Source organism: Numenius arquata, chromosome 9 (genome assembly GCF_964106895.1).
Source record: "Numenius arquata chromosome 9, bNumArq3.hap1.1, whole genome shotgun sequence".
In the NCBI taxonomy this organism is placed as follows: Eukaryota; Metazoa; Chordata; class Aves; order Charadriiformes; family Scolopacidae; genus Numenius; species Numenius arquata.
In genome coordinates, this window is record NC_133584.1 from 46915886 (window position 1) to 46930069 (window position 14184).

General features: G+C 38.0%; 1 protein-coding gene across 2 annotated transcripts in view; it reads left to right on the top strand.

Moving 5' to 3' along the window:
- Positions 1–14184, top strand: part of GREB1 (growth regulating estrogen receptor binding 1) — a 53024-nt gene that overhangs the window by 11593 nt on the left and 27247 nt on the right. For both annotated transcript variants that reach the window (XM_074153235.1, XM_074153236.1), the window contains exons 4-16: positions 1072–1254; positions 1571–1714; positions 2937–3062; positions 4933–5055; positions 5938–6075; positions 6248–6433; positions 7001–7351; positions 8061–8189; positions 9432–9557; positions 10032–10229; positions 10319–10499; positions 12328–12520; positions 13117–13253. In XM_074153235.1, coding sequence (XP_074009336.1) covers positions 1072–1254; positions 1571–1714; positions 2937–3062; positions 4933–5055; positions 5938–6075; positions 6248–6433; positions 7001–7351; positions 8061–8189; positions 9432–9557; positions 10032–10229; positions 10319–10499; positions 12328–12520; positions 13117–13253 — 2215 coding nt within the window. The remainder of the gene's footprint in view (positions 1–1071; positions 1255–1570; positions 1715–2936; positions 3063–4932; positions 5056–5937; positions 6076–6247; positions 6434–7000; positions 7352–8060; positions 8190–9431; positions 9558–10031; positions 10230–10318; positions 10500–12327; positions 12521–13116; positions 13254–14184) is intronic.

Here is a 14184-nt window from a genome sequence, read left to right on the forward strand (position 1 = left end):
TTCCCATGATGATGACACATAAAAATGTTCATTAGATATGACTAAAATAAAAGGTAGTGTATAGGGAACAGAGACAAAATTTCCATGGAGAAGATTGTCTTCTAATTGCATACTATAGGATTTCTTTGTAGATAATAAGTATTTTCAGACAGTTGCATTGGTCTGATTCAAGGTGAAAATTTCTTAGGAAATACTTTGGAAAATGGACAAAAAACGTTGTTTAAGAATGAAAGGCAGATAGTCAGCTGTGCAAAGAATGGCCTTTATTTGCGGTGATAATGACATCACCGTCCCGAGCACCCCTTTGAGGCTCAAACTGTGTATCTGGGAATGAGAGGAAATGGCAGTATCCCTGGAAATGCCCCATCAGGCCTGAGTACAATAACCCTCTTTACGTGCAAGGACTATGCTCTGTCCCGTCTATAAAGCTGCAGACACTTTGTTTCCGTAATCATAAATAGTTTAAACTGCTGTGAAGTGCTAACACAGTCCAGCCATAATTTGAGAAAGCTACTTAAAGCTAACACCCCAGGAAGACTTTAGTATTTTTTCCTCTCTAAAAAAGCATCTGTAGTAGCAACTTGGTACGTAAATATACTTACATCTAATTAAATATAATAGATTAAATATACTCAATTTCTTGAGATTTAATTGCATGTTTAATTTCAAGGAAAGCTGAAACAGAAGTGAACCATGTACTTTCTGTGCTGTTGAATAGGGCTGGGGTTAAGCATGTGATTCAGTACTCTTCAGTCAAAACCTTCTTGGTCTAATGGTTCACAGGTAGGTAATAAATAGGAATTGTGATCTTTTTCTGGTGAGAGAAAATGAAAAATGTGGCCTATTTTAATTGTTCTGTAAATGCGGGGCTCTGTTTTTGAAATCTGGTAGCCGAAGTCCAATACAGTGGACTTGATGTAATACTTTTTTTGGAGGAAAATGTTAATATAAAGTTCACTCTTTGAAAAAAAAATACAAATACAGCTTTTCTCCAGGGAAGAGTTGTGTTTGGATGTTATTAATAGTGACCCACCTATCTCATTGGCTCATGTGTATTGTTTATTTTATCAGGCTTCTCTGGCAATTGTGTTGGCTGTGGCAAGAAGGGTTTCTGCTACTTTACAGAATTCTCAAATCACATTAATCTTAAACTGACCACTCAGCCCAAGAAACAGAAACACTTAAAGTATTATCTGGTGAGGAATGCCCAGGGAGCTCTGACCAAAGGATCTGTAATCTGCTGGAAAGGGGCAGGTAAGATAATGAAGCTGTCTTCCTCAAGCTCTGGTTTCCATCATCCAAGCTTAACTATCACAGGGACTGGCGTCTGTGTAAAACCTAAGACAAATCAGTTGAAAGAAAGACTCTTTAAAGCTAGGTGATTACTAGAGCAGCTGTAAAGAGCAATTAACTGACCTAATATGAGGATGGCGTGGCTGAAGACGTCAGTTCCTCCCTTCCAAGTGCCGTAGCCTCTAAGTAATTCACGTGTGAAATTATCAAATCAAATATGCAGAGAAAAAGCAAACGCCGCTGTTGTCAGGAGATAAGAAGTTTCTTTTTTGTTCAGAGTTCAGAGGCCGGCAGTCTTCATCCAGCACCTGCTCAAGCACGTTGTTCCAGCTGCCAGAAAGCTCGGGCCTCTCGGGAAGCACCTCAAGCGAGCCGGTCCCAGCAGCAAACCCGAGCGCTCCAGCTGGGACACAGCAAACAGGTACCACTTAGAAGAAAAACACGCTGGGTTTCCACCTACTCTTACTCTTCTGGACATGCGTATTTGTCTGTGCTCATGTGAATGGAAAGACAAGCAATCATACTTTGAAGGCTTCTCGCTGTCCATTTTCCCGCTGCAGGTTTATGTGTAAAGGGATAACAAGTCATAAAATAGGTGTTCTGCAGCTTGCTCATAGCTAAGGCAAACCAAAATTTTTTAAAAGCCATTATTTTTAAGGCTGCTGAGAATAGGTATTACATTCCTCCAGCTGTTGCTTGTTTGGTCACAGATGACAAATGTTACAGGAACCAGTGTCATTTCAGTTTTTAGTTCTGATCCAGTCTATTTTATGTAATGACCAGAATCGTCTTTGCTGGGCATCAGCCTAAAAGCTTCTGAAATTTTTCTTCTGCTGAGAAAAGTGGCTTTAATATTAAAAAACAAACTAATGATCAGTATCTGTACCTTTTTTTTTGTACTAATAATACTGATACGTTTACTTTTCCATTAGTTTGACATAAATGAACAGTGATGGATTACAGAGGCTAGAGTGATCTCTCTGAGCTTCTTCATAATGGAAACAGCTCTTTAGTGTCTTGTGACTGTTAAAGAGATTCACATGGGAGAACTGAGGCACATCTGTTGGTGGTTATATTCTCTCTTTGAGACAGAAGCCTGTTACACAGTTGTGATCTGGAATAATGGTACCTCTCCAGAACAATTCATTAATCTCTTTTGAATAGCCTATTGGCTTTTTTTTTTTTTTTGTCAGATGTTACATTTATTAAAAAGCTGCATTAATTACAAGCATGCTTGAGAAAACCTCTCTTTAATCCATAATAGTTAAAAAGAATCTCGGAAAGAGGATGTCAAATTGGAATGGAGGAGATTTTTAGTAAATTTTAAAAAATCTCTCTCACTCTTTTTGCTAGTTCTTGAGTAAACTTCATGTAAGAGCTAGGGTCCACCTGCAAAGAAGCTAAAGGATCTGATATATGTATTTAATTGTAGAACTGGATTTTGCCCAGGCACTTAATTGGGAATCAGACAGCAATAAGCTGGTATGAGATCAGAATTGGCTTTGTTTTATTCATATTGCATTCTCTCTGAGCAGATCCTGAAGGCTCTATTAAAGTAAAAGATCAAGTGATCATTTTATTATATCACCTGGGGATCTCGACCTAGAAATGTTTAATGTAAATACTTTGTTTTTACTTGCCAGCTGCAGCCATGGACCACATCCCTTCAACAGCAGCATTCAGCTCAGCAGTTTATAATGGCAAGGAATCGCCTAAACAACAGTTGGTCAAAAATAACCTGTCTGCTTTGACAAGACCTTCGGTGTTAGGTATTTGTATGGATTTGTTGTTTAATAACCCATTGAAAATATGGTATCATGATCATAATTTCCTGTAAGAATAGGAGTTACTGTTTCCTTCCAAGTCCTTTCTGACCATAACACTTTTTTTGCTGTGTTAATTTTTCAGAAAAAAAAAAGTTTATATGTTTTCAGCCACAGCTTTTTTACAGTTCAGAATATCAACTGGAAGTTTTTAATTATATTTACAGTTCATTCAAATAACAGAAGCACAGACTAAATTCTGAATCCAGGTTCTTAAAGAATGTGTCAGTTTGTACCAATCTCACCAACAGATTTTGTGAAGTGAATTAAGAAAGATTTATAAGTAATCCCTTAGAGGATAATTCCTATGTCACAGTTCACCTGGGGATGGAGCTCTAGACTTAGACAACTGGCTCCAAATTAAAGAAACTGTCCTCACTGCACCATTATTATCACTATTTGTGTTAATTGTTTTCTGTCACAAACTGTATTCTGTGTCACTGACTTATTTAAGTGAGAGAGTTAGTCTTCACTATGGCTAGACACATGCTATAGCTCTATTTTAGAAAAGTCTTCCCAAGTTTCCCTGCTGGCATCACAGCCAAATTATTTTTCTCTGCCCATTCACGTTCTTGATCTCTTTCTTCCATGCAGCAACATATTCTTGCCAATTCATTTCAGATAGATTACTTTCACATATCAACATATCTGCAGGAAACAGTATGGCATTTTCAAAAAATTCCTTGTGTTGCTCTAACTATATTGTGACTTTTGTCACAACTTTATCGTGAAAAGAGTAGAACAAATGGCTAAATACTGCCCTCGCGTGGTTAAAGTTTAAAGGACAAAGTCATTGAGAACCTGTACGTAGGGTTCTTCTGCAAGTGAGCAATCTTATTCTAGATCTGAAGACTTCAGGTTTATTTTTAATTTTAATATCTTTTGCAAAATGAAAACTCCCCTTTTTATATAAGGTTCTTACTCTGTCTTGAATTTTATGTGGGACTAACCATTCTGCCAGGAGATGTAGCCCTGCTGGTGTGAAGTAGTGTTATGACCTCTGTGTAGTCTAGAAATAGAAATAGCTCAGTCCTGCAAGATTCTGAGCAATTCCTGGAGGACCGTTGGCTCTCAATAATTAGAAATACTTGATGTTAGTGGAAGCTTATCATTCTAGGAGTTTGCAGGAGTGCACAAGATGATTCAAGAAATTAATGAAAGAAAATTCAAGAAACTAGTCATCAGGAGCTCCTAGAAAAACTGTGAGAAAGATATGTTTTTATAGACAAACATGTTGGAGGTGCATGTGGATAGGAGGAAAGTGCAGAAGTAATTTGCTTGGAATTAATATGGAATAACATAAAATCAAAGATGGTAACCAGCAAGAAATGGCAAAAATCCTGTAAATGGGAAAACTGTTGAAAAGAACTCACATCTTTATTAATGTTACCCTTAAATCCTTGAGAATTTTATTTTGCAATAAGTTACATGAAAAACTGTGTCATGTGTTCAGAAATAAAAGCAGCAAAATGCCCACAGTGTTGACTTCAAAATAACAGCACTTACAAGCATTCTTAATACATCTCATTCTTACTATGTTATTCTTAGTACAGAGTAAGCATTGCTATAAAATAAGTGATGCCTACCTAGATAATTAAGAGTTCTCTGCACCAGAAAGTTCCCAGAAATCTAAGCAGGACATAGCCAAGTAAAAAAAAAACAACAAAAAACCCCATAAAAAATATATTCATGGAATTGACCCTGTCTTCCACAGTACTTAATGCACACATTCAATCTATCAAAACATATGGAGTTTCCATGTGAAAACTGTATACATTTTATTCTAACAGTTTTCTGAACTATTACTGTCATTCAGGCACTTTGACAAATTCAGGGCCTCCAAAAAAGCGCCATAAAGGTTGGTCACCAGAATCTCCATCATCTACTGAAACTTGGAACTTGCAGCTCAACCCACAGGCTCCAAACAGAATTAAAAATGGTAAGCTATGCCCAAGGTAATGATAACGTTTGTTTTGTTATTCAGAGAATAATGAGGGAAAAGAGGCAATATTCTAAAGACCCATGCAGATTCGCGATCAAGTTTTGAAAGGTGTTTGATACCGACATGTTTACCTACATTTAGGTGCTTCATTTCCATTGATTCCTTTTGAGGCTCTGAGCTTAACTGTCATTAGGATCCAGTCATCGCGTCATTATTAATAAATCCCAACAGGTGCCTGTGTCCGTCTTTAGACACTGAAACACCTTTGGGATATTAAAATTAGTGTCATAACTAAGGTGAAGGTACCATCCATTGTTTCAGTTATTTATCACAGTGTTCTGGGCACTTGGATTTTGTAGTCTAGATATAGATTAGAGTGACATGCAGTGAAATAAACCCACTTTCCCCAAAATGTTTTCTTTTAATGTGCCATTGTTTAAATTAAAATTTCTGTAAAGAAGTTACGATTGAGCAAACATTGAATCTTAATTTTTTCTTTCTTGCTACAGCAAGAAAACCTGTTTAGAAGCAGTGAAACTAAATATATCATACAGACCACGCAAATTGTAACTATTTGTGCATCGATATCACATAAATCTCTGTGTTCTTGCATTCGTACCTGGGACTGTTTATTTATAAACATTTCAAAATCTTTAGATGCATGTGTGAGGTTCAAGGTTGCAACAATACAATTAGTCCTCCAAGAAAGTTAGCATAATAGTATGGGTTGTAGTAACAGCTCATGAAACATCTGATGTAACCATAAAAAGCATTTAATACTGGTACCAAATGTGAGTGTAAGATGATGCTGAATAACTTTTTTTTTTGAGGAAATCATTATTAGACCTGACTCCAGTAATGGTATGTCTAAAATCTTAGATGGAGGAAGCTTATCATCTTTACCGCATTCTGCTTTGGTGGGGCCAGCCTCATCGCCGATGGTGGGCTCAGGAGAACCAGTCTCAGTTCCTGACAACTTGCTGAAAATCTGTAAAGCAAAGCCAGTTATTTTTAAAGGTAAAAACCTCAACCCCCCAACAAGACCTTAAATCTTTTTTGTAAGAGATGTAAAGATACGTCCTACTGCTAAACAGTGCTAAAGCTGTCAATTTTAAAAGGTTTACTATTAAAACTGTTTAACGCATACATGAAATTAATGTGATGTGTACAAACATTGTTTATTTTGTAGGTCATGGAAACTTCCCATATCTTTGTGGGAACATTAATGATGTGATAGTGAGTCCTTTGTTGTACACCTGTTACAGAAATTCACAGTCTTTATCTAGAGCGTATGAACAATATGGTGCCTCCACCATCCAGCCTATTTCAGAAGAAATGCAGCTCTTACTGACTGTCTACTACCTTGTTCAACTAGGTAAGATTATTTTACATCCAGATAGACTGCAGTGAATATATTACACACCAGCAAAGGAGAAAGGAAGTATTAGGGCAGGACAATAATAAATATCAGTTCAGGACATGTGATGTTAAACAATTTTGTTTGTTTGGTGGTAACGAAACAAAACTAAATAATTAGTTCTTGAAAACCAGACAGATTGAAGTATAATCATACATACATACAAAGTTCATCTTCTTTGATGAACTGGAACCTCAGCAACTAAAAATAAAAAAAGGAAAAGAGTGGTAATTCACTGTCTGTTGTTTAGAAGTAGTATTATGCTGAGACAGGCAGCACTCAACCTCTTAAATATTTCTAGTTACTGATATTCAGGTTCCAATTGGGGCAGCTTTACTTGAGTATCACAAAGGCACTTCAAAATGAAAAATTTGGTTCGCATCTGCTAACGGCAATAGAGTCATGCCTGCATAAATCTGAAACATGATCATCTCTAAAAAGTACATCTTTTGAAAAAAAAATTGTTTTTAACACAACAGTTTTGTTTAATTGTTTCATAATACTTTCCTCTTAATTCTTTTTTAGCCTCGGACCAGGTCCCTTTGATTGAGGATTTGGAACAAATATTCATGCGTTCATGGCGGGAATCCCACCTGTCTGAAATCCGTCAGTACCAGCAGGCTGTTCCGCAGACCATTCCTCAAGTGCCCAGCCAGATCGCACCAGTGACTTCAGCCCAGCTCCCCTGGCTGGCGGGGCTCGCAGCCAGCTCCTGCAATGACAGCGTCCATATCATTGAGTGCAGCTACTCTCTGGCTGAAGGGCTTTCGGAAATGTTTAAGCTACTCATTGAAGGAAAATTAATAAAGACAAACTACGTGGTGATCATATGTGCCAGTAGAAATCGAGCCATTGATTCCTGCATTGTGATAACAGGTAAGATCCCAAGGGAGTATCTCCAGGCAGAACAGAGTACTTCAATGCTATGAGGAGTTTGGTTGGAGTTTCCATAAGCTACCTCAGAAAGCAGAATTTTTATCAACAAGTAATGGGTTTTGGAGAACCCGACTTGATGCTACACAGTTGAGTCTCTCCCCAGCAAATCACGTTCTGCCTGTGTTACCCGTTTTCTCACCAAGGCGTCCCAGCCAATGCTGCTACGAACAAATAATGGTGAGTTACAGCACACATGGCGCATAAAGCTCTCCTGCTCTGTGCGACTGGGATGTTGCTGCGAGCGGACGACCCAACATTTTCTTAGCTTCTAAAAGGTGGTCTTTCAGCGTTATTCCCTTCCACAACCTGTTGAGGGCTATGCTGATAATTAAGTAAATTATTTGAATAGCTATTCAAAGATTCATTATGAGTGTAAGATAACTTATGATTCCTTTGACTATTTATGTGCTCTTTTTATATACTGCATCAAGAAATATTTCCTAAAAAGGGAAAGAATCACAAAGAATTAAAAACCGTGCATATATCTTACAGGTGTCTGGTGCATACACATATAGGAGAGAGAAAAGACTCATCGCTGCCATTTTTGTGTGTGTGGTATTCATTTAGCTGGGTAGTATTTTTATTATGACGTAGAACATTTTTACTTCAGTTTGAAGTGCTTTCAAAATTACTTTTTTTTCTCTTTTAGGAAAGTATCAGGCAAGAGTTCTGTCTGAGAGCATGCTCACTCCTTCAGACTACCAAAAAGAGGTTAACTATCAGCTGGTCACAGGGAAAGTGGAAACTCTGGGGTCCTTCTTTAGCACGCTCTGCCCAGGTACCTAACAGGTTATAAAGAGGCATGTTTCCAAGTCCCTGAAACTTTTAAGTCAGAGAAAATAGCTGTGCTCATTACCTTTCCAGAAGCAAGGCATTATTAGAAATATATAAAAATGTATAAAAAATGCAGGACAAAGTTGTGAAAGTACACTTGAATTGAAATTCTTCCTAAAAGTGCCAGTGTCTAAAATCCCTCAGTTTCATAAAAATATGCCAGCAAATAGCTGCGTATATTATTCTTAGCTCTGCAACTCCATCCATATACTATGCAAGTCCATATCCATATGAATACATAAATTCTTTTGCCCAAAGCACAGAATTCATTTAGACCACAATAGAACAGAGTTATTTTTTCAAAGGAAGGATTTGTCCTTTCAACTTAACATTCTGTGAATTTGATCATGATGAACTTGACGGGAAAGAGAGGAAAATTGCAGAGATCATTTTTTAATTGAGTATACTGAGGATTAGTACAAGCTGGATTATCTGGGGATAGATCCAGCCACATAAAAAGTTAAACCGTATCATGCAACTAGAGCAAATGCAGCGTATTTGTCAGTATTAATGGGGTGTCACAATGTCCCTTTGCCATTCACGTCACGTCTGTAAATCTGTGCTTAGATCACAAGAACCCTTCTGGATGTGTCATGATATTCTGAGTGGTCACTTAAGAGAAACTTGTTTTTCTTGAACCATCATGTAGTTACGTTAGTGTTTTAGTTCAAGAAAACACACCTTACCCACTTCAGCATTGTGTGTAGCTGCAAAACTCCTATTTCTCTTTCAGCTTTATAGGGAATTATTTTTCTTTCTGTCTCTGAAAAATGTTAAATATTTTAAAATATTTATCAGATCTGCCAAAGCTTCTTGTAATCCTTATTAGTGAATGCTGTACCTCTATGGTCTGAACATAAACTAAGACAGTTTCACGTCTTTGTTGTTGCGGATTTGTATCAGGGTCTTGAGGCTAGTTTTCTGCCAGCCTCAATAAATGTTCTAGCCAGTGGTCTGCAGAGCTGGTCTGTCATTCCGGGCCCTGATTTGCTTTTTGTTAGTGTTATGCTGTAAAAACATATGCAATAGAAAATAGCAAGAGGGTTCCTGTATAAAACAGCCAAAAAGCCAAGGGCAGGATAACTAGCTAGCATCTATAAAGCTCTTTAAGATCTACAAAACAAAATCAGTATGAAACGCAGCTCTTAACATGGATGTTTACTCCACTATCTCTTCAATTTGATAGAGGGTGACATCGATCTTTTGCTGGAGAAATTTTATCAGGAAAACCAAGGGCACATCTCTTCATCACTTTCTGCTTCAGTGAATAAACCAACAGCACTGAACGGAACTGGAGCAGCTGCATGTACAAGTAAGTTAGGAGGATTTTCCTTAATTAAGAGGTAACAGAGTAGGGTACTCGAGACCAGGTCTCTGGCTGTGCAGTTAGAACCTTCTGGGAAGAGTCCCAGGCTCTGGAAGGCAAAGGTCCTGAGGCAAACAGCAACTCATGTCTTGGGACATTCAGATTTACACTGATGGATGCTCTGCTTCAATTCACTGGGTATTGTACTCTCTGAAGCTCCAAGTCTTACTTCTATGGTAGCAGAACACTATTGCACAAGTTTGGTTTCAGCTCTCAGACATTTAAGAGACTTATAGGACCACAATGCCCAAATGCAGAAAGATTTCTTTGCATATTCCATATAGATTTTCATAAACTGGAACTTCTGTTCGTAAGCAAAGAACCTTAAAGAGTAGATTAATCATTCTTTGCCAGACTGTAACATTTTGCATTAGATTAGACTTTGGGCATATATCTAAACAGAATCTTGCCTTTTTCCAGGTTATGAGATTGAACGACATCAGATTCGTCCGTTCCAGCTAGCAGTGGCTCAGAAATTGCTGTCGCATATTTGCTCAATTGCTGACTCCAGCACTCAAAATCTTGATTTGGGTTCCTTCGAGAAAATTGATTTCTTGATTTGTGTTCCACCCTCCGAAGTGACTTATCAGCAGACTTTGTTTCATCTCTGGCACTCAGGTGCTCATTAGTTAGCTTTATTTTAGATTTACCGGAAATTTTAAAATGCATTTATATCTGGAGATACTGACATTTTTCCATTTCTTTAGGTATTTTATTAGAACTTGGATTAGAAAAGGAACATCTTACAAAGCAGAGGGTGGAACAGTATGTTATGAAAATAGATGCAGAAGCCCAGATTAAATTCAAAGTCTTTTTACAAAACTCTATGCAGAATCCCCATACGCTGTTTGTCCTAATCCATGATCATGCACACTGGGATCTAATGAGGTAAGAAAACTCTAAATTGATTTTAGAGCAATTATTATTGTTTGCATTAGCTCTAAAGATCAGCTTTCTGATTTATCCCTTCCTTCACCTTTGTTTGCATCTTTCTGCTAACTCCCTCTTCCCATGTGTTGAATAAACATGTTTTCTTTTAAGGTCCTTCATGACTTATTCTTATCCTGATTATTATAGTACGCCTCAGTGGAACATTTCAGCTTTCCTTGCTCACCATTCTTATCTTCTTTCAGCCACAGCTATTGTTTTTTTTGGCTGGTTGTCATTTGTTCAAGGGAAAGCTTCCTGTGAAAGTACACAGAGCTCATTATCCTCTGTCAATGTCCTCTGGGCTGCAAAACATGCAAAAACCCTCCACAGTGAGTAGACAACTAGTGAGCCAACACTGCTGCTTATTTTTTTAACTCATTGGAAATTTTCCAGTACAATGTTTTTTCTGTCCAGAATAACTGATTTGTAAAAATTGAAAGCTGCTGTGGTTACGTAGTCATGTCAGGTAGACTTCTTAGGAAGCAGGGAGGTTTCTGTCTGATGTTTACCGAGTTCCTCGTCAGTTCACGTGCATAACTCATTGCTTCCCTCACAGAGCCCTGTTTCTATGGCTTCTCAACAATCTTCCTGCTGGGAAGTTGGGCTGTTTTTGCTTTCTGGCTTCTGAGGCACTGGGGAGCTTGGAGAACATACTGAATTCCAGAAACACCAACATATTCCAACTTTGGGAGCATGGTAGTGTTTCTGAAACCAGAAACTATGGAATCTTACTTGTGAATGAAATGACAAGGTCTTGTCTTTCAAACTGGTTAAGAGGGATGATTTTCACCAAAATTTTAGTTTTGCATGTGTCGGTTTCCTGTTCAACTCCTCTATATCTTAGGAACTTACCTGACCTATTACAGCCTTCAGGGCATTTATTCATATAACATCCTTGAGCATTGGGGAAGTACCTGTATTGCTGCTTAACTCTGATATTTTTTCCTCTTATCTAATAAAGATATGTAAGTCACAAATATTTAAGTGACTGTTGGGCACAGCAGGATCCATGCCACCATGTCGGTTAAATGAGGTGCCTAAAACAGGATTGTAATTGCCTGGGGCTGCCCACATAGTCCCAACAGAGACATGGGCATCTCTGAGGCCTACTTAGATCATGAGTGGACACAACCAATTTCTGGAGTTATCTCTCTCTGCTGGAAACAGAAGGGGCTTGCAGTGACTAGGCTTGTAACTTAGTCACTGCAGGTAAATGCCAAAAATTAAATAGCTTGAATTTGGACCCAAATTTTTACACCAGAGCAAGGAATTGACTGTAGATGTTCCATGATACTGGCATTTACCCTAACAATGACTGTTCTTCCCTTTCATAATAGCTCTATCGCAGGTAGTTTCCTTCTGTTTTTCTGTCATATTGACTTACTGTCTGTCACTTTCTCTCTTGATTTTTGTAGGTAAGAATTATATCTTCTAAAGGATAGCATTCACAATCTGGCCAAAGTTTCTATCAGACTATATGTCTATTCATAACTGCCAAAGCATCAGCTTCCTTTCATCCTTTATCTGTCATATTCTGATATCTGTAAGGGACTGGTAATTTGCTAGCTAGGGAGCTTATCACACTTACAGAAATTTTCAGCTGCAGTGAAATAATTTGCATTTCTTTTCCCATCCTTCTATGCAACAAAGGCAGGGCAAAGTATAGAGTCCTATGATCCTCGTACGTGTTTAACTTTTATTTCAAATCCAGGTTAAAGCTATTGCACTGACACAAATGTTCCCTTGTGCTGATCACTTTGGAGAGTTTTGGGTTTCTTTTTTGCAGTGCTATGCATAGCCTTTATCCTCAAACAGAACTGTCTACGGGACTTGTTGATAGACTGCTGAACTGCAGGGAGGTTAAAGAGGCGCCAAATATTGTGACCCTCCATGTGACTTCCTTCCCCTACGCGCTGCAGACACAGCATACTCATATCAGCCCTTACAATGAGATCCACTGGCCTTCTTCATACAGCAATGTAAGATGGATGCTTTGAGGTACTTTTTGTGAGCTTTTCATAAGTTACTTAACATTTACATACTTGGTGAACCTGTGGAGGCCTCATGATTTTTGTAAACAGGAATGAAGTTTGCGTGGCATCTTTTTCTTGTTCAGTCTGCGGTGACTTCTTTTTCCCTTTTCTTATCTTGTCATGTCTTGCCTTTTTTCTTTATTCCTTTTATAACTTCTATAAACTGTAGTGGCTTTGCTAAAAATCTACATAAATGGAAACCATATGAAAATCTGTCTTTAGTGCATTACTGAATAAATATATGTACGTACATGGATTTTCTTCATATGTGTGCATGTTTATTCTGTACAGAGCTGTTCTGTCTGTGTATATGTGTCTGTGGGGAGAGAGAGAGAGAAAGAAACAAGGAAAAATTGGGTTAAACTTCTGTTCTCTCAAAAAAATTAATTCTGTTTCTTTCTCTCCTTGTTTTAATATGCCTGAGTAGATGTATGCTTATTAGAGAATGTTATTGCAAATATATCACATCCCAATGGTTAATCAATTGTAAATTAATAATTTATAAACTTTAAATTTATATTTTTATTGCTTCATTTTTTTAGGGTGTGGATTTATACCATGAAAACAAGAAATACTTTGGACTGTCAGAATTCATCGAGTCCACCCTCTCTGGACACAGTATTCCCCTGCTTCGGTACGACAGCTCTTTTGAAGCAATGGTCATGGCTTTGGGAAAAAGGTACAGTACACTTCTTCGTTTAACACAGCAAATTTAGGAGGTGCATTCTAGTGACTTGACTGACTAGCTACAAGCCTGGTTCTTTTTTTTTTTTTTTTTCCTCATTGTCCCACAAATGAGCTGTGTATGCAAGGGCATTTCACTCTCTCTTATTTTTCTCCTTCCGTCTTTTTGTGTATATATTTGGCTTGTAATCTAATCAGTCTAAGCTGCCTCTTGCTATGAACATGCACACTATTTATCCCAATTTTGAGTGTGCTCTTGTAACCAGTAGCTACTTCTATATTATAAAAATCTGACACTGAATCATCATGTAATTTCAAACGTGTTATTGCTTTTGTCCAATGTTATTACTTGCTCACCCTGGTTGATTTTGATGTATAGAATTTGTGTATACTGCACCTGGACCACAAAGAGAAGTAGACATATCACTATGGTTTGTACACCTAAATGAGCAATAAAAACTTCAGAGCATCGTCAGAGCTTGAAAATACATCATCAGTTTTCCTTGGTCCCTGTGGAGCAAGTCTCGAATCCCGGCAAAAGTATAGTGACACATTATGTGCAGCTGTGAATGAACTCTTTGGCATCTGTAAGAAGAATGAGACAGGACAAGTAAAATCTTGTGAATTTGTATTTCTAACTGGGAGACTGAGAGCTTCCACACTTAATTGCTGGGGCTTGTACACGGTGCTTTGGAGCTCTGATCACACGTATAAGGCACTTCTCTGAGCAAGCCACAGTTCCTCTTTCTATTGTGTACCTGGATTTCATTTCTGTGAAAACCAGAGCACAGGAAGCTATTGCATATCCATGTCTCTCCCTTCTGTCAACTGGGGATTGAGACAGGGTGTACCTGGGCTTGGGAACTTGGAGTGCTCATTGGATGCTGCCTACATATTTGTCCTCTTGGACGTCCTCAGGGCTTCAG